Below are 26,106 nucleotides of genomic sequence, written 5' to 3'. Positions count from 1 at the left end.
TAGAAAGAAAGGGATAAGGCCGATAAGGGTCATCAGGAATTTAATATGGCAGATAGAAACTTTTCTAGGTCTTGCAGTGTCACGAAAAGGATCCAAAAGGAGGAATTCGTGAGACAAGATCAAAAGCTTCAGCCTATCCCCAAGGGAATCTCTCTGGACCATGCATGCAAAAGCAAAGTTTATTGCATGGCAGAAAAGTTGAGAAAATGAGAAAACTGGAAATACTAATGAACTCCAGGAGACTGTAACTCCTCTTTAACACTAGCTGATACATATTCAGGTAATCTTCTATTTATATATTTATTTCGTTTTCATTATTTTAAAAAAAACAGCTTCCTTTTTGCTTACCAGAACACTAGGCACTGGGAAGAAGCCAGGAATAAGATAAGCTTGTTTATGTTACTTTGAAGTTGATCTATGTTTTGGATCAGTGCCACTGAATACTTCAATGAACTGAATAGATTATGGTACTTTTGGCTGTTAGTTATATAAGAAGTTAACTTACTTAATTATATAAATTTTTCAGTATATATTAGGGTAATTTGGAAGATGCTTCTTTAAAATTTCTTTTAATGTTTGATTAAGGTTAGAAATCTTCTTCATCATTGGCATCTTGGCAATAAGATAGAGATCTTTGAGGTGCATTTATATTCATTGCATTTGATTTTCTATTATATTATCATTTATATTTAAATAAATTTTATTTTATTTTATCATTGTACAAAGACGAGATATTATATGATAGGATATTTGCGACCTGTTCACCGATAAGATTACTATCCAGCGACAACTTGAATGGCTGACTCAACCTATGGATGTTCTATGTTCTCTACTGAGTAACAGTGTTTACTAGAGAATGATTGATGATATGGTTGCAAACAAATGATGCTTTAGTTTGAGAGAAATGATCAAGATGTGAAGCTTATCAATGATGTGATCTGTGAGGAGGATGAAGATGACAAGAGGATGGATCAAGGAGGGACGAATGATCTATCATAGAAAAAAAATAGGAGGGGAATTGTCGTGAGCTCGTGGCTAGCGAGTTACGACTACGTAGTAACTTGTTCGCGGCCATAAGCTCGAGGGAAGCTCGGTGCGAGCTTACTGTTAGGCTCCTAGTAGGCAGTGACAAATCGTCTTCAAAAGGAAAACTATTGGTTCAAGAGGTAAGAAAATGTTCCATCTAATTTAAGGTGAAAGAAACAACTGAATAAAATTGATCCACAAATGAATTTGAAATTGATCCTTTCCCTATAATGAAAGGAAACTATTTTGACTTTGATTCAATCCATCCATTCCTACTATGTTTTCGATAATTTTAAACTAATTAAACGACTAATTTTTATGTTTGATTGAGACCTTTACACTATCAAACATGTCTAAAACATGAGGATGACCAGCCTTTCCCTATCAAAATAAGAAAAGAGAAAGTATTCATCACAAAATAATGGCTTTACACTATTAATAATGCTTACTGTTCTTGGTCCCTACAAGAAGTCCCCTTCCTGTCTCTCTCCATCCAGATCATGAAAAATAATAATAATTCCTCAAATTTTGCTGGTCTGGCTGTATCTTCTTGGTTATATTTCAAAATCTGGTGCCATCTGGAGATTGCTCCTGAGCTGTAGAGACATGGGAAGGTGTTGAATCCAGCTACATGTTAAACTCAGATCCAATTCAGATACAACAACACAATGAAACCCTAAAAGATATTTCTGAATGAACTCGATCAGATGAGGAAAGGCCAAGCTTACAGCTGCAGAATGCCGACATTCCCGAACCACACGAAATATGTGCTGAGCGGACTCTGAGGTCAAGACAATGAGCATACATGGAAACATAAAGTGTGCCTCTGCCGAATTGGATCTGCCTGCGGAACGCTCCGTCCGACCAAATCATCCATGTACCGCACGACAGCCTGCCGAGGGAAAGAAAACACACAAAGCTTCATATGAGAATTGGATATTGTAGAAGAATTCATAGCTATACCTGTGCTCCTAGCTTTACGATGCTTCTCGGTGGCACTTCCAACGGAGTTTCATCCGCATTGATCACTCTCAACTTCGACAAGAACCTGAAGGAATCAGGCAACACTCTTATCTGGTTGCTGCTAATGTCTAGCTCTTCCAGCATTTCTAGGTTCCCGATCGACCTCGGCAACGCCCTCAAGTCAGCGAAGTTTCTTCCCACGTCCAGCTTCACTAGGCTAGTAGCAAAGCAAAGGCTCTCAGGAATGGACTCGAGCTCATTGAAGCTCACATCAAGCTCTTTCAATTTAGTGAGTGAAGCCATGGTCGTAGGCAAGGATTTAACTCTATTGTAGTGCAATGTAAGGACCTCCAAGTTTACGAGCTTTCCGACTGCTTCAGGCAGTGCTTTCAGCTGATTGAAATCCACCCTTAGCTCAACCAGGGCAGTGCATGATCCGATCGTATAAGGAAGCTCTTCGAGATTGTTGGTCTCGACATTCAATCTTCGCAAGTTTGTGAGGTTGCCTAAAGTGTCTGGGAGACCAGACAACTGATTTGAACTAAGATCAAGGTTGGCTAAATTGGTAAGGTTTCCAATCGATAACAGTAGAGATTCGAGTCTGTTCGCGTGCAGATCAAGATCAACTAAGTTGGATAGCTCGGCAAACAAGTCAGGAAGGCTGCTCAGCTGGTTGGAATGCACGTCGAGCTTCGTCAAGGATATTAGACTGCCGATCGATGGTGGAAGTGCGACGATTCGATTCTCGGATAAGTTTAACTCAGAGACTTGTTGAAGTTTTCCAAGTGATACTGGAAGCCACTCAATCTGGTCCGACAACTTCCCTTGAAGGTTAATAACTCCAACTCCATTCCTTGCTGAACTCTCAATTAAGCTTGCCACTTGGATTAAGCTCAACTTTGATCGATCACCAGTACCTATATCCACCATAAAACAAGAAAATTAGGGCTCAATCTGAATAAACCATCAGCTGAAATATAATAAAGTGTGAAACAATTAACAAAAAAACAACATACAGAGCAATGCCATCTTCTCATCCATGGATCAAGGTTTCAAAAAAGCAGTTTGTGGTAGATTAGGTTAACACTTACGAGAAGCTTAGGGTTTTCGATCAATTTGGTTCATCACCCTCACCAGACACTACCTCCCCCTACAAAAATTGAATTATGGATAGAGAAAAAAGAAACTCCATAGGTCATTGTCCACTTTAATTCATGTTCTGTTTACCCTGTGAAGGAAAAGAATGAATAAGAAAACCAATTCTTCAAGCATTCTTTAGTTTCCATCTTCCACAAGATCACAAAAATTCAGGTCCTCTGTTGATTCTATGCAAGGAAATAACAAATATACAAGAGAAATAATCAAATGATTAATTCATAGATATGATAAACAAAAGAGAATTGAGAAGAGTTGTTGGTTATCAGTAACCCTTTTGTAAAATCTGAGCTTCATCTTATAGAAAATTAGCCTACTTGAGCATAAAGACGAGGATGGATCGAAGAAAATAGAGGGGAAAAGACTAAGAAAACAGTAGTAAAATTAGGGGGGAAAATGTTCTAACCTGAAGACGCCTCGGATTTGAAGGAATTGAAATCCCCCAACTTGTCATCCTTCTCCTTCCCGATCAAGCTAAAACTCCTGCCCAATCTGGGCACTGCCGCATCAAATCCAGCCTCGAATCGCATCACGCACCGCCTTGGAGGCCCTCTGCACCAGCTCATCGAAGGCCTGGAACCTCCTGTCCGAGTCCACCACGGCCATGGCGTCCCGCCGCTGCTCCCGGCACTGGAATAGCACCTGGTTCTTCCTCGCCTCCTGCAGGACGAGGAAGAGCTCCTCGGGGACATCGGGGAGCTTCTGGATCCGACCAATCTCCCTCATCCGCGCCGCCTCCTCGGCGTCTACGGACTCGATGACGGCCACGGCAGCCTCCACCTCCTCTATGGAGGGCCGCGGCGGAAGAGCTCGGTAAATCCTCATGATCTCCTCCACGGCAGCGAGGACGCCAGGGGAGCTCGGATTCGCCATTGTCGCTGCTCGAGAAAGACAGAGAGATCGGAGAGCTACAGCTACTTCTTCTTCTCGAATTATTTATTATTATTATTATTTTATTTTATATTGCTGGCGATTAAATTCCTCCTCTCTCGCATGTAACGTTAATTTGGAGGGCTCTATTTTGATAATTAAGGAAAATAACGGGCTTCTTTCGCAACTTTAAACAAAACTTAGTTGGAAATATTTTGCAATCTTTTAAATTGGTACAACAATTTCATATTATTATTTTCTATGAAGTAATAATGATGCAATAAAGCTATGATATTATTTTTAAAAATTCACATTTTCACCTCATCCAAATAATCTGTAGGAAAGTGAAATCCTTTGAAAATGTTGTTATAACTTCAATAGTAATATCTAAACTGATTAAATTATTTTTTATTGACCTTTAATTGAAGTTGAGTGCACTAATCCACAATTATTGGGAAATTAGTACATAAACCACTACCTTCCCATATTTGTTATAGACTTTCATAACTTGATAAAGGAGAGACAAAGATAAGATTAAGAACAATTATAAAAGATAAGACTAATTACTTTTGTCCTAAACCATTTCCACTTGTACATAAATTATATTATCATCACAAGTGGTGTTCATCACAATTGAGCATTCAACACCTGCATCACTAATAATCAATCTTTTGACTACACTTTGAGTTTAATTTTTAAATTAGCAAGTAGTTAAACAAATTCATGCTATCTAAAGGCAATCAATGAACTCAAAATCATGCTGTCCTTGGAATAATCACCATCTCTATTCTCCAAAATGTGACACATCATGATTTTTCAATTTGATATAGATCATAGGAGAGCTTTACAAACTTGGTCAAGGCAGATGTAGGTGAATACAAGGAAAGAAGAGACAGCTCTTAAAAAACACCAAGGCAATTACAAAATTTGAGGATGTTTAAGGAGTAAATTTGCAAAAAAAAAAAAAAAAAACAAATAAATAAATAACAGGATGAAATCCTACAATGCATTTTATATATGTCTGAAGAAAGTTTCAGAGTGCAAGTGTAACACAAATTTGGTAATAAACTAACTAGAGAATAAGAGAGGAAGCAAGAAAATTAATTTTGATCAAAACTTTCTCGGCTTGGATAGTGTCTCCTTGATGCAGTTTGATTTCATGGAGAGCGAAAGCATACCTGAATTATTAATTCTCTGCGCGAAAGATGATCCAATTTGGTCAACAAGAATTTGACTTGGGCATCGCAGCTTGTTTTAATTCCTAATGCTCAAATGTGTTCTGATTTCAAATTTCTCCATCATGAGCCTCAAACCGAGGGGAAGGAGTTATTAAACATCAAGCTTTCTTGTGCTTCTTCCAGGTAATTGTCCCCTTCTCTTTCCCAGCACAAACCAGTTCCGGTTGAAACACTGGTGAGCAACCTAATTCAGCAAGCCGAGACAGTATCACAGATTGAGACGTTCGATATCATCTTTCAGAATGACTTGGCTCAAGATCATGTGCTAGAACCTGAAATACTTTTCACTTAAGCTTCTGTAAAACATGAATGTATGCCGAGAGCCAGTGGTTGGATATGCTATCAAAAGCCAAAAATCTAAGAACTCCCTTAGCATTTCACACATTTTCCAGATGACTTCCATATTCTACCATCAACTGCAAGAGATATAACCATGACTGTAACATCATCGTGGTATTTTCTGCGATCACCCTGAGGTATGTCCAACAGTTCATGGAAGTCCAAACCTGCAAGCGAAATACATCAAATATAAGTACAAGCTCAATGGGGTCTAGGGATGCAAGCATCAAGTTTGGAGATAAAACCACTCTAAGACATTGAGCAGCAAAACATCTGCATTGAACTTTTTCTTAATGTGAGGATTTTTTTTTATTTTAAATTATTTGTAGTTCTTATGTGTATTAGCCCTTGGTGGAATTGAGTTTTAGAACGTAAAAAGGTACCACTCATTCTAGTGAGAGCTTCCAAAGACAATGGAAGGCACCTCTTTTCAGATAACTATATAGCATTCAAGAAATTCCCAAGTGAATACATCCTTTTCAAAAAAAAAAAAAAAAAAACAGTCCTGATGATTGACTAAATTCACAAAACCTAACATTTTAAGTTTGGTCCACTGTCTCAAAAAGCAGCACATAAGTGAAGCGACAAAGTGCAGTATTGCATGTACGATACAGAGTAGCCCTACTTGGGATACATAGGGAAAAGGTTGCCTACATTATATCGAAGCTGCATAACCATGTGGATGGATATGAGAGCAAAGAAATCTAAGTCCAGGTCTAATTCCTCCTTAAGAATGATTCGATCAAGCCTGTATCTCTCTCATACCACCTCCCCACATGCATTAATTTATGAATTGCTGAGGATGATATCATCTAAAATTCAAATGCAACTTTTTTTTATTCTGAGATGATGAATAGCTTAGGTTGAACAATTTGATATATTATCTGATGTATATAAACAGTACATTTACTGATAGACAAAATTATATATCATTATCAAAATGATTAAATTTTCATCTTCTTTTTTAATATGTGCTAAATATGCACTGGACATATTTACCCATATACAGTTTTTAAAATTTCAACCAGCTCAAGTAAGATTTTCCACCTGCAAATGCAAACTATGATTACATCTAAAACTGGCACTGTTTGATATCCACCTTGCTTTGTGTTTGGCAAGGATTGAAGTTTCAGCTATAATATCTTGATGCTCTTAAGTCCATTGTTTTATGTTTGGCATGTTATCGAGTATCAGGATTTAAGCCTTGGTATTTGGATTCTCTTAAAATTGGGTTTTGGCTTGATATTCAACAAGAAACAGGACAGATTAAATAACAGATAGATTGATAAACAAACCAAGAAGCTAATGAAGAAACACACCGTTTGTTACTGATGGATTTGATAACTTTACAGCTGAGGTTTCTAATTTCCATATGGAAATATTTTCTATTTTGATGTTATTCGAGCCACTTAAGGTTAAAGCTATAACTATACCAGACTGCATGTTTCAATGCTGAACCAGCATGAAGTAGATCCAGTGTAATTCAAGTCACTGATTTGTTTCGCATTGTTGAATACAATCAGACTACTGGAGCCTAAATCTTTAGCTAGCATTTTGCTTTAAAATTTTGCTAAATTATTTTTTTTTGTCTAAAAAATAGCAATAGACAAAGCGCTTAAAACTGGACATGCACATCATGCATGTTAGTCCAGGTTATTTGAGTTCAACCATATGGATCTTATCCGTCTATCAATCACTATCCAAGGCCTTGTAAAGGACTTCAACATTTTTATTAGTCCTTTTACTTGATTTTGTAATATGTCAGTCTTGCTACTAATCGAAATGCTAAAGAATAACAACATTCGCTTTACTTAAGAGCATGGTAAACTTTATGGTGTTTAAGTGTGTAAACTAGGATGTAAGTTAGTTCTGTGATTATGTTTAGAAATACCCAATCTATGATCAACACTAATGGGAAAAAAATGGAAGCTGAGATAACATCAAAAACCACTGTGAACATGTAGATCTAATATTGAAACTTCTACGAGTACCACAAGTGGGGAAATAAGAATAGAGACAAATAATACCTGCTTCTTTGGCAGCACGAAAGAGAAGTTTCTCAATCACACTTTGGGCAGGATCTCCATCTGGAAACCTTTCCATGAAACTTTGTACATGTAAGACAACTTCTTCATTGCTCAGATATTGGTACAGACCATCAGAAGAGAGAACTAAAAATTGATCATTTGCTCCCAGCTTACGGTGGCAAAGTGAAGGTGTACAAGATATGTACGGCGCAGTTCCTACATAGTCATTCCGGAACATTTCCAACAATGCATCATTCCACTTGGGCTGTGAAAATGTAAGAAATTGCTAGTCAATTGCAATGAGGGATTTCTTTTTGAATGATGAAACTTACTGCATGTTTATTATTATTACTATTACCACCTGGGAACATCTAAAAAGTCCTATAGAGCAACTTGGCATGCATAACGGATACAACTTAATGGAAAGAACAGTACCTGCTTGAGATAACCAGCCCCAAAAGCTCTTGTGACTTTCAGTTTACCCTTTACTCTGTCATTTACTATGCATTTATTGTCATCTGGGTGTTCTTGTCTTATTCTAAGTACTTCCTGTAGAAACAAAGACCCATTTAGGAGAAAAGAGACAACAACTCTAGAGCATGTCACAAGCAAAGATAGATCCAGTAGAAAATTTCTATCGGTAAAACTAACAATCAGCGAAGAGGAGATGGCAAAAATATTCCCTAAGATTAGTTGCAGTGGAAACCCTCTACATAGATATTCAATAATCAATTTCTCTAAAAAACTTAAGATGAAAGAGATAAAACCAGAAGATACTTGTTCATTAATTTTGGTTAATCAGTACCAGAATTAAATGAACATTACATTCAAGACACGTCAGTCACCAGATTATAATGAAATGCTTTGAGGTAACCGATTGAGCAAATTCTAAAATTAAATGCATCAAATTCTTCAATGCACACTTACTTCTTCGATGCTCGTGCTGTGATCAGTTGATAGCTGCAATGCTCCAAGTTCCAATTCTTGATCGGATCCCTCGATTTCCAGAGTCTCTGCGCGTCCCCCGAACCTGCCATCGGCGTTTCTTTTTGGTCTATTCTGTGCCACAATTGCTCGGCTATCTCCTACGTTCATCACATAAACATCTTCGTCCCTCATCAACACAACCAGCAGGCAGGATCCCATCAGGGCTAGCTCAGGGTTGCAATCCATCACCTTATCCGCCATCTCCAAATATTCATGCTCCGTAGTCTCCAACGCCCGTTCAAGCGCTGCCAAGACCAATCCATGATCAGGCACAGGACCATTCTTCCTCTTCCTGTGTCTACTGTTCGCGGCGACTTGCTTGATCTCTTTGACCTTTTCTTCGGAATCGTATCTCCACTTGGGAAGCCACATTTTCCGGCCATCCTTCCGCCAGCTCCCAATCCCATACCTCATCTTCGATAATGTGAAAGCAAACCCACCAGATCCTGCGGAGATGTCAAGTTCACCGTCGCCGTCTCCCTCGGCGAGCAACTCCCAGAGCCGCCTTCCAACTTTGGAATCCTCTTGAAAGGCAACTCTTTTCTCGCTCCCTTCATCTAAATCTGCTTCCCCGGGTGCGCCTTCTTCAACTTCCTCCCAAAAAAGGTCGCGGAGCTCGCTCAACACCGCAGGGTAAAGATTTCCGACGAGGAATTCTGGGGCTTCTGGCCCATTGAACCCATCGTAGATCCCGACGAAGAGCCACCGCTGCTCCTCGGAGACTACCACGTGGACGCGGTCCTCTCCAGCTTTTCCATGAGCCCACTGCACGTTCTCCTCGGCAACGGAAGCAGAGGGATCGACTTCCTGGTCGCCTTGCCGAGCGAGGAAGCTCCGGAGCGGAAATACCCAGGGACGATTCTTCTCGGAGATGCTCCGCCGGAGGAGCATCGGCTTCCGAAACCTACCGGCAATACCACGACGCTTCTTCTTCTTCACGAGGGGGCCAGAGAAGGGGACAGGCTCAAGGGGCCCGGAGAGCGCCCCTCGCTCGATCGGGCCGGAGAGGAAAAACCCGCGATCAAGCGGCCCCGAGGCCACCGCGGTTGCGGACAGCTGGAGCGGAAGGGCCGAGAAGGAAGACGAGCTCCGGAAGCCGGCCAGGTTAGGGCGGCCAGCGGGGTCGTACAGGGGAAGCGGGGCGGACGAGTTGGCGGAGACGGACGCACCCGAGATGGTCTTGAAAGCGATCTCCCCGCCTCCACCTGCACCTCCACCTCTATCTTCGTCTCCGGCAGACAAAAGGGAGGAGGATCGGGAGTGGACAGGGGAGGAAGACCGGACATAGCAGAAGGAGTGGCCCAGGGCCTCGTCCAGCGGGCCCAGATCATAGATCGGATGGCCTCCGTCTGCCTCGCCGGATTCAACTCCGTCGCCGGAGGGACGGAGGCAGTGAAGAAGACGGTGACGGGAGGCGCCGCTCCCCATCGCCACCAAATCCCTCCCTCTCCTTCCTTCGAGTCAGTGGAAGCAAAAGGAACGCAACAACTCAAAGACTTGCTCGAACTCGGACTCCATTTCCCGATTTATTTTAATTATTTAACTAAATAAAGATTTCCGCACTAAATAACAAAAACCAAAAAAATCAATTTCTCTACTCACTTTCTCACCTCGACTGACTACTCGTCAGCCACTTCTAATGAGTGGTGGTCCCCTCCGCTGCGGGTTCGCTGCGCTGCTGCTTGACTCTCTCTCTCTCGCTCTTCACGCCTTTCGCCTCGGTGACAGCGCTGACGTGGCGCGACGCTCGACGACGTGGCATTCTCACGACGCAAGTCAACTGCGCTGCTCCTGCGCTTTAATGCGAATTAAACACGATGTTGGGTGGAGGGTCCCGTGGGCGCGACACGTATCGCGTCGGACGGTGGGGATCGAGCTCGGTAACGTCGTCGTCACGGAGTCAAAGGGCGGCACGAGCCCGCTGCTCGCGTCGGGATCCGGGATCCCCTCCAGCGCTCGCCCTATGGATCGACGCCGACTGCGAATCTGAACCGTCGATCCCGATTTGAAGCCTGCACGCCGGAGAGCATTCGCGAACCGGATCCCAAGCGAAAGATTTCCTGCCAGTCAAGTCGAGTGGGACACGTGCGATTCACGTGAGGAGTCGGTATAACGATTCGGAGTCCACCCAGGCGCCTACCCACCCCGACTTTGATGGCAGCGAGAGGCTGGGGCCCGCCAACTAGGAATAGTCAGCGACAAGCGTTCGAAAGAAGGGGAGGATAGGGTGGCTGGTGGTGGGGCCGACATCGGCAGTGGGGTCAAAGAAGAGTTGACTGGACAGTGCGGGAAAGGGGCCCACCGTCACCTTCTTCGTTTAGTAAAAGAAAAATAAATAAATAAATAAATGAGAGAATTTCAAAATAAAAATAAAATAAAAAATGAAATAAAATGAAATAATTGAGAGAAGGTTTGTCTTCTTGTATCAAGGAAAGCAAGTGAATTTAATATGATTGAAGAATCGACAATGAGAATCTTTGACTTTTTCTAGGGTTGCACTGCACTTCAAAGTGGTATAATGTATTATTTGAGCACTATTATTGATACGTCTAGCTATCGGTGCATAAAGACGAACGAACGAATGAACGAATGAAAAAACGAACGAACGAAGAGGATGTTAAAATTGTTTACTAAGACTTTTGCTTGAATCATGTAACAACAAGCTTATAACTTATAGACATCCACCCCAACGGCTTCACACGGTCGGTGAGAAGGTAAATCGATAAGTTACAGTTCGTCATAACGGAGAAGGGCATTGCCGACTCGACCCTTGCATACTTCCGTAATTATGTTCCATCGTAACCAATTTAACTATACTCCGGGGGTGTCCTTAGCCTCTATAACACTCTATGATCGTATGCATTTTAAAATTTTAATATCGTAATTTAAAATCAATTAAAAATGATCTAAATTTTAGCGGGCCAATTGGGCCTCTGGCCCAATCCATGTAATCTAACATGACTAAAGTCCCTATGGGCTTACCGATAGTTGCTTAACTTAGTGATAAGGGAGTTAAATTTAGAAAAATTTCGAATAAAGGTGAAAATTAAGTTTAACGTATTATTGTTTCTTTTTTTTCAAATTTATTCTTACTTAATTTTTGATACAACTCCAAAAACTTATGCAATAATGATTGATCATCAAAACATAAGTAATCAGGAGCTAGGGAATTTTTTTTTGAGGTCCTTTGTCAAAAATATTAATTTATAGATAAGACACCCAAAATGCTAAAATAGAACGTTCACCCCTAATTCAAAGATAATCATAAATTAGTTCAACAATTTAGAGTCAGTTTCACATTGGATCTGAGTGAAATTAATTGATAATACGATAAGATCTAATAATTTTGCACATTCTCCGTATTCTAAATATTTTTTTTATCAAGTATCTAATTTACGTCGATTAATCTTAACTTGATCGAACGGTTCGATCCCACATTCTATTTATTAAGTAAATCTAGAAAATGAGGTGATTTTTGAAATTAACTTAGGTGGAAAAAAAATAGTGTTTTTCAAAGGGATGCTGTGTTCATATGTATTGTTGTGTATCATATAAATCTCTCTCTAATTCTTGTGTCGCCTCTTAGTTGAAGCAGCAAGAACATTATTTTGGTTGATTGTGATTGTTTTTTCTACTTAATCTGTTCTGTTCTTTTATTATTATTATTATTAGATTTTTATTCCTGTTCCAAAACTTTCTTTGGAATTTTGTTGACTTTAAAACTTTGAAAAGTATTTTTAAAAAAGCAGATAAATTCTGTGGTAATTTCTTGAGTCCATAAAGTGGCTCTTATGGTCAAGGATTCTCTTTCTTCTACTTCTTCTTTTATTTTTTAATTATTTTCTGGTAAATATCTTTGCATTTAATGATCATTTTACCAAGATGATGACAACCTTTATCTTAATTAATCCTCTATTATCTCCCAAAAGAAGCAATTAAGCATCTCAAAGACATGTGGAGCATAGTTTTGTGAGTTGAATAAATGCCAAGGAACAAAGATGATTAATCCAACTCATGATTAATTAGTATTTAATCCGTCTTTGTGCTTGCTTAACTTTCATTAAGCATCAAATTAAAAGAGGTATTAAACTAATCGAATCAAAGGTTTCTTGTTGACCAAAGAACTAAAGATCGTATTAAAGCAGTGAACAATCAAATCCAAATCTCTTCTCCCAGATCATGTTGGAAGGCAACGCAGGCTCTGCAACTCCCCTCGCCGGAGGGCCACTTTGGCTCCCCGGCAAGAAGATGGAAGGCGGCCTCATGGCGGCGCCGGTGTCTTCGAGAGCACTGGAGATCGCCAAACGCCGCGAGGAGCTGCTCCTGCTCCTGCACGACGTCCCTGAATCCGAGTACGAGCTCTCCCTCACCGACCTCGTCGAGCATCGCTCTCTGGCTGCGGGTGAGGATAAGAAAGACTCGCCGCCGGTGGCGGGGAAGGAGGAGGAGAAGAAGAAGAAGAAGAAGAGGAGAACCAGCAGCGGCGGCGGAGGCAGTGACGGCGTGCTGCTCAACTTGTACCTGCCGTCGTCCTTGTCGCGGAGCCTCACGACGCCGACGAACGGCCGCCGCCGCCGCCCGGCGGCGGCGACGGAAGAAGACGGCGATAAGAGGTGAGGTGGAGTAACATTTTAATTTAACCCTCAAACGTTTGCTATTCTTCGAAAGGTCCTGCCGTAGTTTTCTTATCATTAGCATCTTGGCCCTCCTACTTTATAATTATTGTCGAAATGCCCTTCCATGGATAATGATCTATCAAAGATCATTATAGTCAAAAGAAATGGCAGAAAATAATTCAAAAAGAAGTCTGAAAGAAGAAGATTTATCTTTTTGACAAAGAAAAAAGTGTACAGATACAGAAGATTTATCTTTTTTTTTTTTAATTTAATTTGATTTTGATCTTTACAGGAATGCAAAACTGAGGAGTGTTGGGTGTTGGAGTTGCCTATGGCAGAGAGGGAAGAAAAGAGCTAGCCATGGCTGAGAAAGCTTGAACTGAAGAACAGGGCCAGCCATGGCCTTGCTGATAAACTCTCACCATTTACAGAGCAACAGCAAAGCTTATGCCTGAAGTTCTAACCTCTGTTTACACTGTTTTGGTTTTTTGTTTTTTGTTTTTTGTTTTTGTTTTTTGTTTTGTTTTTGGTTTTGTCTGATTACCAAACAAAACAAACAGGTTGAATGAATGTTTCATTAAATGTTTGTCTAAACCTTCTTAGCAAACTTAAGATCATAAAAACAGTGTATTTAATGAAAAAGGAAAAAGTATTATATTTTAAGGATTAATAATAACATTTAAAGTATGATTATGAAAATAAATGAATAACCAAGTATCTATTTTGTTGATATTTAATATTTATTTAACATTAGCATCCTTATTTTCATCTATTTTTGTAACTTTTTTATTTTATTAATATTCACACACACACATATATATTTTATTATTTTTTATTTTATTTTTAACTTTAGGTGAAAATTTTATTCACAAATTATATTACTATTCAATTGGTAACAAGTAAGATTGTATAATTTTTTTAGAGTTGAGAATTATTTTAAATCATTAAGTATTTTTGTAATTTTTTAATTAAAATAATTTTGTTACTAATTTTGTGAGGATGATGTCTTAGGTTTAAAAAAAATATTAAAATGATCTCAATTCTTAATTTTTTTTATCAATAAAATTTTGTTTTATTGATCGACACTTTTGTTATAAATAATTACAAGGTACGATTGGATATTCCAAAGAGTTTATAAATCTCATAAATATATTTTTTAATTGGATATATAACAATAATAATAATAATAATAATAATAATAATAATAATAATAATAATAATAATAATACAAGCCTTAAAAGGGAGAAGGCAAAACAGCTTCCACAAAAAGGGAATCATTTTGCCTTGCAAGAGCTCAACCCCGCCCACTTCCGCTTCCCTCCGCCTCCTCGCCGTCGCCGTCGCCACCGCCGCCCGCCCTCCCTCCCTCCCCGCTCGGCCTCTCCCGATTGCCGGAATCTTCAGGTCGGGTTTTCTTCCCTCCCCTCCGCTTCCTCGCAACGGGACTCTGCGCCCCCTTTCGCTCTCTGACAACCAGGAATTTAGTCGCCGCCGCCTCGCCCCTCCCACGCCTTTCCTTTTGCACGGGGTGATCTCTCGGCTTCCGATGGCCGCCTGAGCGATCGGCGGTTTAGGCTTTCCGGAAACGGTTAGGGGAAAAGTCGTGATTTTGATGAGGCAAGGGCTGTGTTTGGCCGAGCGTTGATGGAAGGTGAGAATACGCATGATGATGTCTCACCCGGTGGTCGTGGCCAGGTAGAGCCGGGGCACTCGGAGCCGAGGTCCGCGAGTTCTAAGATGGAGAGGAAAGGGCGCAAGAGGAAGTCTTTGCCCTCGGATGAGGCGGAGGTCGGCGAGTTTGATGAGGATGAGCGACCGATTGGTTCCCTGTTCAATTTCAAAAAGACTAAGGTTGCGAAAAAGAGGAAGCCCCCTTCAGTTGGAGTTAGGGTCGAAAACCCTAGATGTGATGAACAGATACATGTGGGTGAGATGGACGATACATTGGCCAGCTTTAGGAAGAAGCTGAAGGCTCCGAAGAAAGGAAAAGCTGCTGCTGGTGGCCTCTTGTCTGAAGGATCCAAGGATTCCCTTTCATTGGATAGTGCAAATTTGGACAAGATGGAGGATACTTTCAGTCGCCGTGGGCAACCAGGAACTTCAGGTGGTCATGGACGTAGAAGATCTCAGCGTGCTTTAACCGGCAAAGATGAGGCCAAAGGAATGCCCCCGGTGCATGGCAACAGTTTTTCAGATGCGGGAATGGGAGATTCTCTGTCCACCTTTGTCAAGAGTGTTCATCCATCCAAGAAGGTGAAAGGAACAGGGGGAACCTCGTGCACTGACGCCGAGATGAAGTTCAAAATGGGCATGGTTTCTACTGATGTACTTCTGAGTTCTCCTTCTATGAAACATAGTTTATCTTCAGATGGATCCCACGGAAAAGTTATCAAGAGAAAGAGTCGTTTATCCTTGACTTCAGATGGATCCAGAGAAAAAGTTAGCAAGAGAAAGAGTCGTTTATCCTCAACTGCAGATGGATCCCAAGAAAAAGTTATCAAGAGAAAGAGTCGTCAAAAGTCTGATTACTGTACTCTTCCAGACTTGAAGATCAATAACTTGTCAAAGGAGCATTTGTGTGGGAACTCTGATGCTGGAATGTTGGTTATAGAACAACCTGTTTCCTTGAGAAAAACAATGACTGGTTCATATTTGCTTGAGGAAGATATGGTACTTACTCCAACGGCATCTGATGTTCTTGACTCAGCTAGTGCTTTCAAACAACCACTTTGCTGCCTGACTCAGGAAGCATCTTTTGTTTCAGTTCTGGCTAATGAGGGAAGTGCAAATTTTGATTGTTACGGTGGTTCTGATGGACATTTTGAGGAAACTTTAGATGATTCTGCTCCTTCTGTCTGTCAGGCACAAACTCCTTACCAAACCTTCTATGAGAAGCTGCCTGACCAGGTAAATGATAAGATCGCAACAAAAGAGGCTAATGTCAAGCACCCTGTATGTCTATCAAATTCTGTCGATGTTTCATCTGAGGGTTGCAATGGGGTTATGGTTGTACAACGCCAGTACACAACTGAATTTCTTTCAAACAATAAGTTGTCTGAAAAAGTCGAGGGACCTAACACTTCCGCTGATAAAGGCATTCCTAAAGCTCCTCAAGGAATTTGTTCTCCTAGAAATCCAAAGAAGGAATTTATGAAGCCCTTACTGAATGATAGATATTTCCACCCTTGTACTGGAAATTTATCCAGGGATGAAATACCAAGATCAAATTCTGGAACAATACTTGGAATGTCCTTCTATCATGATGATAAGACACCATCTGGAATTGAAATAACAAATGTGATAAACTCTGAAGGCCATAATGAACTTTTGTGTCCTCAAGTTTCATTGAGGGGTCAACATCAAGAGCCTCAGTTAGAGTTCCATGAAACTTGTGGGATTGGTGGAGACCATAATGAACATTTGTCTTGTTTGTGTTTCTCACATGCGGGTGTGAATGCAGAAGAAACTAATAGTTCAATTGCCCATCCAAATCATTCAGCTTATCATAATGCAAGATCCTCCAGTTCACAATGCTTACCTGCTAGGATGTCAGTTGCTGAGGATCTTGAACCTGATAATGGTGTACATCAAGCTTTCAGTGAGGGAGTCTCATTGGTAAATCCTATCTTACACGATGCTTCCAATGAACCATCTTCCATCACTAATAAAGTTCCCACAACCAAGAAGGATCCTGATGCAGTTAATTTTGATGCTAGACTCAATCAGAGAGAAACCCATCAAAATGAACTACAAGAAATATCTGATAGAAAAACTTCAGATAACCAATCTACAATTTCCTATGCAAAAATGCATAGGCATGGTGACATGGCATGTGAGGGAGACGTTGATTGGGAAATCCTAATGCATGAGCAAGGTTTCTACACAAGTATACCTGCAGCTGATGAAAACCGATCTTCTAGACCAAAAGCTAAATCATGTTTTTCAGTGGATGATGCTAGTAATTCTGATTCGGTGGCAGTAGCTGCTGGCCTAAAGCCTCATGCTGTTAATCATATTGAGAAGATTAAGTTCAGGGATGTCTTAAAGCGTAGAGGCGGTCTTCAAGAATATTTGGATAGCAGGTAAACTACCTTCTGAGAACCTGTAGGAAGTAATTTTATTTATCTTTTGACAAGGAACTATCTGCTATTTGCACTTTTAGCTTTTCTGCACCAGCATATCTTTTGTTCTTTTTTTTATCTTATGTTTTTCTGCATCCCAAAAAGTATTTCTTTTAATCAAGGCATTTTTGCATTTTCCATTTTGTAATAGCTAGTGTGTTTTACTATGTTTTTGTTTCCCCTTACATCCTTACTAAATGTTAATTACTTCTAGTTGGTAGTATAAAAATTGAAAAGATGATTCATAATCTTTTCAAGGTGTGCTTAACCTTTGTGTCGATTAGTCTGTTAATTGACTGTACAAATACTTTTTTACTTTGAATGGCAGGAACTTCATTTTAGGATGTTGGAGTAAAGATGTCAAGCACATACTCCCTCTTATGAGCTGTGGCGTAAGTGATGTTCCTTCAAAGGATGAACCACCACGTCAAACCCTCATTCGTGAAATCTACATGTTTCTTGACCGGAATGTAAGTTACTTCATAGAAAGCATTTTTTTTCTTCGAATTAATAGAAGACATATGAGTCCTCTAAATCTTAATTTTGATAGCTATCCTTCTAGTATTGCACATCTAAATCTTAATTTTGATAGCTATCCTTCTGGTGTTGCACATCATCATTCAATACCTGCAATTAAATCATATTTAATCAGTGTCTGTGTGCCTTGTGAAGTCTTAGTTCATATCTTTGTACATAAGGCTCCATGTTCCTGAACTTTCTATACCTTCCTGGTTAGTAGTTTTTCTCCCTTATTCTGGACATCTTTTAAGATTACTTGTACTTTTGTCTATATGTGTTTCTTTTCTCGATTGATGTGACACCTCTAGCACGATGAGCTTAGAAATTCAGCTGCTAATAACTTTCTTGCAGGGTTACATTAATGCAGGAGTTGCTTCAGAGCAAGACATAGTGAAACTTGGTAGTCTGTCTTATCACAGAGATCCACAAAAGCTTCAAGATAAGGGAGATCACATGGCGAATGCAGCTGGCTTGGACAAAGTTACTCACAACTTCTTTCAGGCTAATCTTCCAGAGCATACTACAGTGGTGTCGGATAACAATCTCACTGAAGTTCAGCAAAACATGAAATTGGTTGTAGGAAATGATGAAGGAAAGAGTTTCCTGCCACCTTGTGGCAGATTGGAGCATTCTCTAAATGTTCAGGTGAATGGGCAGACTAAGATAGAGCAAGATGTGGTGCCAGCAGTTACTGCATGTGATACTGAATGTTTCACTTCTATGATAGGGAACCTAGGGTACCGGGATTCAGAATTCAACTTAATGAATGCGGTTGACAATTTTACTTCACATGATGAAGGGACTAGACAGAGTGATGCTCATCAAGAAGACAATGCAGAAACTTGTAAAGCTCCGATAGCTTGTCAACAAATCGACACCATTAATTGTGGACCAATAGTTGATGTTTCGTCAAAGCATGCACTGGCTTTCTCTGATACAGATAGTATCAAAGAAATGGAGAGTGGACATGCTAATGTTCATTTGGCATCTGTACAATTTTTAGGTACAGATAATCGTACTAAATCTGATCCAAATGTTCAGAAGAAGGTAATTATTGTTGGAGCAGGTCCTTCTGGCATAACTGCAGCACGCCATTTGCACCGCCAGGGCTTTTGTGTGACTGTGCTTGAGGCTCGAGATAGACTTGGGGGTCGTGTATACACAGATCGCTCCTCACTTTCAGTTCCCGTTGATCTTGGTGCCAGCATCATCACTGGTGTAGAGGCTGATGTTGCTACTGAAAGAAGGCCAGATCCATCATCCTTAATATGTAGCCAGTTGGGTCTTGAGTTGACTGTTTTAAATAGTGATTGCCCACTCTATGATATAGTCACGGGGGATAAAGTTCCAAGTGATTTAGATGAGGCATTGGAAACTGAATATAATAGTCTTCTTGACGACATGGAACTTCTTGTGGCACAACACGGTGAGACTGCAATGAACATGTCTCTTGAGGATGGACTGGAATATGCTATCAGGTACCGACGCACGTCCAAGGAAACATCTGATATAGTCACAGAGTTTGATAAACCAACTTTAGTTAATAATCCTATAAAGGTAGCTGCAGCTGTAAATTCTTCATCTTGTAGATCAACAGATTGTGTTGACAATGAACTTAAAACTAATGTTTTGAGTCCCTTGGAACGAAGAGTGATGAATTGGCACTTTGCACATTTGGAATATGGTTGTGCTGCACCACTCACGGATGTATCTCTCCCGCATTGGAATCAAGATGATGTTTATGGAGGATTTGGTGGCCCCCACTGTATGATTAAAGGGGGATACAGCACAGTTGTAGAAAGTCTAGGCACGGGACTTGATATTCAACTGAACCAAAATGTTACTGAGATTATCTACGATGTTAATGAAACAGGTGGGGCCCTTCAAGATGAAAAACAGGTTAAAGTAATTACCTCAAGTGGAAAGGAATTTGTAGGGAATGCAGTCTTGATCAGTGTGCCACTTGGTTGCCTAAAGGCAGAGACTATCAAATTCTCTCCTACCTTACCAGATTGGAAGCAGGCATCTATACGGAGGCTTGGCTTTGGTGTGCTGAATAAAGTCATCTTGGAGTTCCCTTCAGTTTTTTGGGATGATAATGTCGACTACTTTGGAGCTACTGCAGAAGAAACTAATCAAAGGGGACAATGTTTTATGTTTTGGAATGTAAAGAAGACAGTTGGTGCTCCTGTTCTTATAGCACTTGTTGTTGGAAAGTCAGCTAAGAATGGACAAACTTTTGACAACTCTGATCATGTCAGCCATGCGTTGCTGGTTCTTCGAAAGCTTTTTGGTGAAGCAGCTGTACCAGATCCAGTTGCATCTGTTGTGACCAATTGGGGCATGGATCCATTTAGTAGGGGTGCTTATTCTTATGTTGCTGTTGGAGCTTCTGGTGAGGATTATGATACTTTGGGAAGGCCAGTTGCAAACTGTTTATTTTTTGCGGGTGAAGCGACTTGTAAAGAGCACCCTGATACTGTTGGTGGTGCTATGATGAGTGGTCTTCGAGAAGCAGTACGCATTATGGACATCTTGACCACTGGTAAGGATCACCTAGCAGAGGTAGAGTTGATGGAAGCTATACAAAAACAGTCTGACAGTCAACGAAATGAAGTAAAGGACTTGTCTAAGCAACTTGATGCATGCAAACTGGGTGCATTATCCAAAAGCTCTTCAGATGGCAAGCAGTCATTGCCCACCAAGGATTCTGTATTACAGGACTTGTTCTTTAGTGCAAAGACTACATCCGGACGACTTCATCTGGCTAAAGAACTATTGCGTCTTCCTGTTGAATCTCTAAAATCGTTCACTGGGACTAGAGAAGGACTTGGCACACTGAACACTTGGATCCTTGTAAGATTTCCTAGTCAAATCTTTATGAGCAAACTTCATGATTAATATCTAAACAAACTCTTTCCCCTCCCTCTTCATGAAAACAGGATTCTTTGGGGAAAAATTCGACTCAGCTCTTGCGACATTGTGTCCGCTTGCTTGTGCTTGTATCAACTGATTTAGTTGCTGTTCGTCTATCAGGTATTCTGTTTTTCAAATGATTTTTGGTTTTTCATAACTGTGTCCTCCAGGTTATAATTCCTCTTTCTTTTAGATTGAACTGTCACTTCTATTACATTGGTACAACTTGAAACTTTATCTGTTTGCCCTAGTTATGCATCTTTCTAGCACGGCAATTCTTGGTTATTGTAGGTTCAAACATATAATACTGTATAGCATATTTGATATGGAATTTCATAGGGATGTCAAACTGTCAATAACCTGTGTCATGGCCAAGCAAGGGCATGTTTGAAGTTTGAACCATGTCAAGTTCGTGACACAACCCTTGATGACATTACCCTAGGCTCAGCTTGGGCCCAGGATGATCTGTGCCAGCTTATGGGTCATGAATTTAGTAATAAGATATTACAAAATACAATTATTTTTTAAAAAATAATGATATCAAATCTAAAATGTTAAGCCAATATTTTATTAAATGTTTAGGAAAAAATTATGACTAATTTGATAGATTTTAAAATCTTTAAAAAATTATTTTAGGGATAAGAATGGGCAATTTATAAAATTCAATGTAAAAAAATGTAAATTGCTTATGGGTCATGTTAGGCCAATGTCTAGGCCAAGTGAGTTGCCCTTGACATTACACAATTGGCTTGACTCAACTCGTTTTGCCCCTCTAGCATTTCATGATGGTAATATATATGACCAATTTATAGAAGTGTATATTTTGCTTCTCTTTCTTTTGATATTTAGTTTTTAACATTGGTAGGAGATATTCTCTATTGCTTGAACTATTATGTGAGGCTTACTATTTATTTTATGATGGCTTACTATTTATTTCATGAATTAAGGTGGATGGAGAGGAAATCCTTGTAAGACTTTTAGGTATCTTGGATCAATTATTTAAAGAAGGGGATATTGATAAAAATATATTTTAGTACTCCTTTTTAACATGAATCTATTTTGATTTTTGACTGCATTTATGTCCAGACAACACTAATCTCTAATTAAGCATTGTTAAATTAAAATGTTAGCTTTTCTTATTCCTTTTATAGGAATTGGAAGAACCATTAAGGAGAAGGTTTGTGTGCATACTAGTCGTGATATTCGTTCTGTTGCAAGCCAGCTTGTCAAGATGTGGGTAGAAGTTTTCCGCAAGGAAAAGGCTATTAATGGTCTGAAGTTACTAAGGCAAGCAACAGGATTGGAACTTTCCAAAGTAAGATCTAAGGATGGAAAATCCCATCTGCGTGCATCTACTGACACATCAGAAACTAGATGCAATATGCAAGTTCGTTCATCTTCTGGAAGTCATTCACCATCTAAAGCAAACAATAGAAAGACTGACGTTGCAGCCACAAAGGTAGAATCATCAATGAGCCTAAAATCTGATGTCAAATCGTTGCATTTCCAGAGAATGGAAGCTACAAAGAATAGTTTAGCTATTTCTGAAGAAGAAGCTGTGACTTTTGCTGCCATAGAATCTGCACGAGCTGCTGCTCTGAAAGCTGCAAAGGTTTACAGCTAAATTTTCATTACATCCAATAATCCAATTTTTATTTACACGTGTTAGTACTTCTTTACCATGATGGAATGTGCTAAATTCAAATTTTCATTGTTTATTTTAGGCATATGCAACTTCAGAAGCAGAGGTCACTACAGTGCGTGAACTTCCAAAGATACCATCTTTCCATAAATTTGCAAGGCGTGAACACTATGTACAAATTGATGAATTGGATGTCAGAAGGAGGCAATCTGATGGTAATTTTATAAGGCAAGATTGTGCATCAGAAATAGATTCAAGAAACTGCAGGGTTAGGGATTGGTCTGTTGATTTTATTGTTCCATGTGGTAACATGGACAATTCAAAATTATCTGGTGATAACCATACTCATTCTAGCTATTCAAATGAATTGGCATATGCATCAAATGCAAGGGAACATTCTGGAGAAAGTGTAGCAATAGATAGCAGAATGACTAGAGCATGGGTTGATACAGATACGGCTGGTAATGGTGGTGTCAAGGATTCTGTTGCGATAGAGAGATGGCAGTCACAGGCAATGGATGCGGATGCTGATTTTTACTACAGTATTTGTATGAGAGATGAGGAAGAATCCAACAAGGAAGTGTTGCCAGATTTAAGAAACCAGTGTCACAGTGAGGAAGTTGCTGCCATACAATTTGAAGAAAACAAATCATTGTTTGAAAATCAAGTAAGAGGAGTCCACCATATTAAACAGGGAGTTGTGGACTTTGTGGCTTCCCTACTGATGCCTTTATACAGAACTAGGAAGATTGACAGAGAAGGATACAAATCCATAATGAAGAAAGCTGCGACCAAGGCAAATCCTTATCCTTGCTTTTAAGTCATACACAGTACAATAACTTGTTTTAGCGTGCATATTTTATCTGGAGACAGATGAAGAGTTTTCTTTATCTTCTCAATTATTTTGATTTGTCTGTACCAGGCATTTTTTTCTTTAGTATGTTTTGTTTATCATGATTTAGATATTGGATCCCGGACATATTTGATATGATTATATAGGATATTATTCCCATTTTAATTTCATCTTGATAATTTGATATATCAACTAACTTTTATAAATTTTTGAAATTCAGTTTCTAGAATTTTTATTCTTATATTCCTTTACTTTGACTTTGACTTTGCCAGGTAATGGAACAATGTACAGAAAGAGAAAAAAATATGGCTGTGTATGACTTTCTTGATTTTAGACGGAAGAACAAGGTCAGTTCAACTTTTCATATAGTAACTGTATCTACTTATTCATGCAAAACATATTTGTAAAATGCTAAAGATTTTGATATATTTCTAACAACTTTGGAAGTTTTGATCAATCTTCTTTAGCTAATCACATCTTATCTTTTTGATTTGTTGTCTTTTGTGTACTACTGTGTTTCACATCATTAATGTTATTGCTAATTTATCAATAAAGTTCCATCTCCAGAGATATTTTTTTAAAAATTTTATTCCTGCTGTCATGTTTTGACTATCTACTGAGTTTTGTTGTTGCAGATTAGATCTTTTGTGGACAAGTTGATTGAAAGACACTTGACTATGCATCAGGGCGTGAAGTTGTGATGTTGCCAGGAATGCCACAGAATTCGGATACACTTGAAGTGCTGTTGTCTGAATGATACAAGTCCAACATTTACAGATTAGACTGCTGTGTGGATGGAATCAGGATGTGTTGGCAACATCATTCTGGACCAGCTGTGCCGAATGCCTTTTGATGTTTATCTCAAGCTAAATGAAGATATCTTGATTGGATTTATCGGCCACCAGCTGCTGTATGAATGCACCTTAAGGTTTATCCTTGAGGATTCTAATGCAGTTTCTCCTTCCAAGTTTGGCTACTCAGGAGGAAATGCAAAGGTGATAGATGGCCACAATGTTTGAGGGCATGGATAATCAATGGAATTTCGTGCAGGATTTTAGGAAACTGAGTTCTGACAAATATTTTGTGGTATTATGTCTACATGATGAAGTAGTTTTTACTGCATTGTCCCATTTGACAAATTACAGTCTCAAGTCACAGAGCTTCCTTATTCTTTTGATCAAGGATTCATAGATGAGTGCAGACTTTTGCCTTTGCTTTCTTCTTGCTGTACAGTTATGGAATTGATATCGCTGATACCCTTTGTAACCTTTTCATGAGAAAATTCATGAGAAAAATAACACTTTATTTTGATGACAGTATTCTCAATTTCTGTTATTGTTTCCTTAAATGACATGTTTACTTGCTGTACTACCGCATTTTCTGTTTGTTAGGTTGTGATAAATACTTGTCAGTTGCATTAACTCTCATGATGTAAATTGATAATGACGGATTAATCAATTCCCATCGAATGATTCATCTTATTATCTGTTTGTCATGTCAGTAACTAGCATCCTACACTGCATAAACTTATCCAACTATGCTCTATAGTTGCTAACTTTCTATAGCATCTGGCTTGCAATCATAGTCAGAAGATATTTTGATTGTTATTCAGGTTTTGCATGATTGCTAACTGAGTTTTTATTCATGCAGTTGGATAGTTAATGGTAAAGCTTGGATTAGTCTTCTAAACTATATTCAACAACTAATCAATAAATCCTCAAAGGATAAATCATAGTTCAGCACCATGATTAGGTCCAATTTCATTTTCTTCCATGTCATTCCGTAAAAGAAAAACAGAGTCCTTGCAATATATTGCTAGTCATGAATTGTTTTCTGTTTAACTTATAAAAGTTTGGCTCTCTGACGATGGATGTTTCTAGTTAACCTTCTTAATTTAGTACCAAATTTGTCTTTTACAAGTTCTTGATAATCAAAACATACATCTTCCATGATCATAGTGGTTTTGGGAGTAGATTCTCAATCTGTAATATACTTTTTTTTTTCAGTTTCATTACTTTGGTTGTCCTAAGTTTCATTACTTCTCAATTTGTAATCACTTCAAATTTGTCTTTGAAGTGAGGTTTGCTTTGTTTAAGTGCATTATTGTCATATTTTTTACTTGAACTTTCTGTCTCATTTACATTTTGACAACTGATCAAGGGAAATTGTTTGGTGACAAGAATGATTTTTTTATCTGCCCATAGAGTAAGTTGCATTACTTGCTACTGTGTTAAGCTTCCAGTTCAAGTTCTTTTGTCGTAAGCATTTTTTAATTCAATTTCTCTACACAGTCTAACTAGCTGTTGCATCTTGCATGCACATATATCAGTGTTAGACTTGCATTGTGTGCTTGGGTGAATGAAGAAAGAGCTCCATGTAGACTATTTCATAGTTACATCTGTCTTTTCCTTTTTTTAGGAACTAAAGTAAACATCAAGTTCATAAACTACAAATTTGAACCGCACTTTTTGATTGTTACTAGAAGATCCAGGTTTGTCAATTATATTTTCCATCTAGGTTGCATGTGACATGATGCTGCCTATCATTCAAAACTATTGTTTTTTTATAGTTGTGAATTGTAAGGCATCCATGTTACACACAATGCAATTTCATTTTTTTTAAAAAATTTGAATGTCCATGATCTTCCTTCTAGAACTACTTTGTGCACATGTGGTATTATTTCATTTTTTTATTTTTATTGATAAAATAGCAATAATTTCAAGTCAGAAGCATTGATTTTGATTCATATGAACTGAAGAGCTTTGTTCTAGCTCTATCTTGCCTCCAGTTTTTACTTTTCTAAGACTCATTCTGGTTATATTGATTTGAAGTTA

At 39.1% G+C, this 26,106-nt stretch overlaps 3 protein-coding genes and 1 pseudogene across 3 annotated transcripts; 2 read left to right on the top strand and 2 right to left on the bottom strand.

Moving 5' to 3' along the window:
* Nucleotides 1–1,446: 1,446 nt before the first annotated feature.
* LOC141832040 (uncharacterized) lies at nucleotides 1,447–4,017 on the bottom strand (annotated as a pseudogene).
* Nucleotides 4,018–4,990: 973 nt separating this feature from the next.
* LOC141832039 (putative protein phosphatase 2C 26) lies at nucleotides 4,991–10,094 on the bottom strand. Its single transcript, XM_074719505.1, has 4 exons — nucleotides 8,546–10,094; nucleotides 8,054–8,167; nucleotides 7,619–7,883; nucleotides 4,991–5,758 (listed from the first exon to the last, which is right to left on the bottom strand). Exons 1-4 carry the CDS (start codon nucleotides 10,031–10,033, stop codon nucleotides 5,622–5,624), a joined length of 2,004 nt encoding a protein of 667 aa, XP_074575606.1. The 5' UTR covers nucleotides 10,034–10,094; the 3' UTR covers nucleotides 4,991–5,621.
* Nucleotides 10,095–12,784: 2,690 nt separating this feature from the next.
* Nucleotides 12,785–13,649, top strand: LOC141832663 (uncharacterized). Its single transcript, XM_074720122.1, has 2 exons — nucleotides 12,785–13,218; nucleotides 13,514–13,649. Exons 1-2 carry the CDS (start codon nucleotides 12,785–12,787, stop codon nucleotides 13,587–13,589), a joined length of 510 nt encoding a protein of 169 aa, XP_074576223.1. The 3' UTR covers nucleotides 13,590–13,649.
* A 1,111-nt stretch (nucleotides 13,650–14,760) lies between these two features.
* On the top strand, nucleotides 14,761–24,490 carry LOC141831648 (lysine-specific histone demethylase 1 homolog 3-like). The gene is made up of 8 exons (XM_074719054.1): nucleotides 14,761–17,303; nucleotides 17,671–17,812; nucleotides 18,213–20,717; nucleotides 20,804–20,897; nucleotides 21,929–22,389; nucleotides 22,502–23,215; nucleotides 23,545–23,619; nucleotides 23,908–24,490. Exons 1-8 carry the CDS (start codon nucleotides 14,866–14,868, stop codon nucleotides 23,971–23,973), a joined length of 6,495 nt encoding a protein of 2,164 aa, XP_074575155.1. The 5' UTR covers nucleotides 14,761–14,865; the 3' UTR covers nucleotides 23,974–24,490.
* Nucleotides 24,491–26,106: the final 1,616 nt, after the last annotated feature.

The sequence above is a fragment of the Curcuma longa genome, chromosome 7 (assembly GCF_044706935.1).
Source record: "Curcuma longa cultivar G26 ecotype Majalengka, Jawa Barat chromosome 7, ITB_CL_G26_1.1, whole genome shotgun sequence".
Lineage (NCBI taxonomy): Eukaryota > Viridiplantae > Streptophyta > Magnoliopsida > Zingiberales > Zingiberaceae > Curcuma > Curcuma longa.
The sequence above is the reverse complement of the archived record's forward strand: the minus strand, read 5'-3'. Positions and strand labels throughout refer to the sequence as shown.

Bases quoted from the DNA above. Each gene is read 5' to 3' on its own strand.
- LOC141832039 (XM_074719505.1), bottom strand. From the start codon at position 10,033: ATGGGGAGCGGCGCCTCCCGTCACCGTCTTCTTCACTGCCTCCGTCCC. The intron at 8,168-8,545 runs GTAAGTGTGCAT...TTGTTTCTACAG, and splicing joins ACAGCACGAGCATCGAAGAA to GAAGTACTTAGAATAAGACA. The intron at 7,884-8,053 runs GTACTGTTCTTT...ACATTTTCACAG, and splicing joins GGGCTGGTTATCTCAAGCAG to CCCAAGTGGAATGATGCATT.
- LOC141832663 (XM_074720122.1), top strand. From the start codon at position 12,785: ATGTTGGAAGGCAACGCAGGCTCTGCAACTCCCCTCGCCGGAGGGCCA. The intron at 13,219-13,513 runs GTGAGGTGGAGT...TGATCTTTACAG, and splicing joins GAAGAAGACGGCGATAAGAG to GAATGCAAAACTGAGGAGTG.
- LOC141831648 (XM_074719054.1), top strand. From the start codon at position 14,866: ATGGAAGGTGAGAATACGCATGATGATGTCTCACCCGGTGGTCGTGGC. The intron at 20,898-21,928 runs GTATTCTGTTTT...TTCCTTTTATAG, and splicing joins AGTTGCTGTTCGTCTATCAG to GAATTGGAAGAACCATTAAG. The intron at 22,390-22,501 runs GTTTACAGCTAA...TGTTTATTTTAG, and splicing joins CTGCTCTGAAAGCTGCAAAG to GCATATGCAACTTCAGAAGC.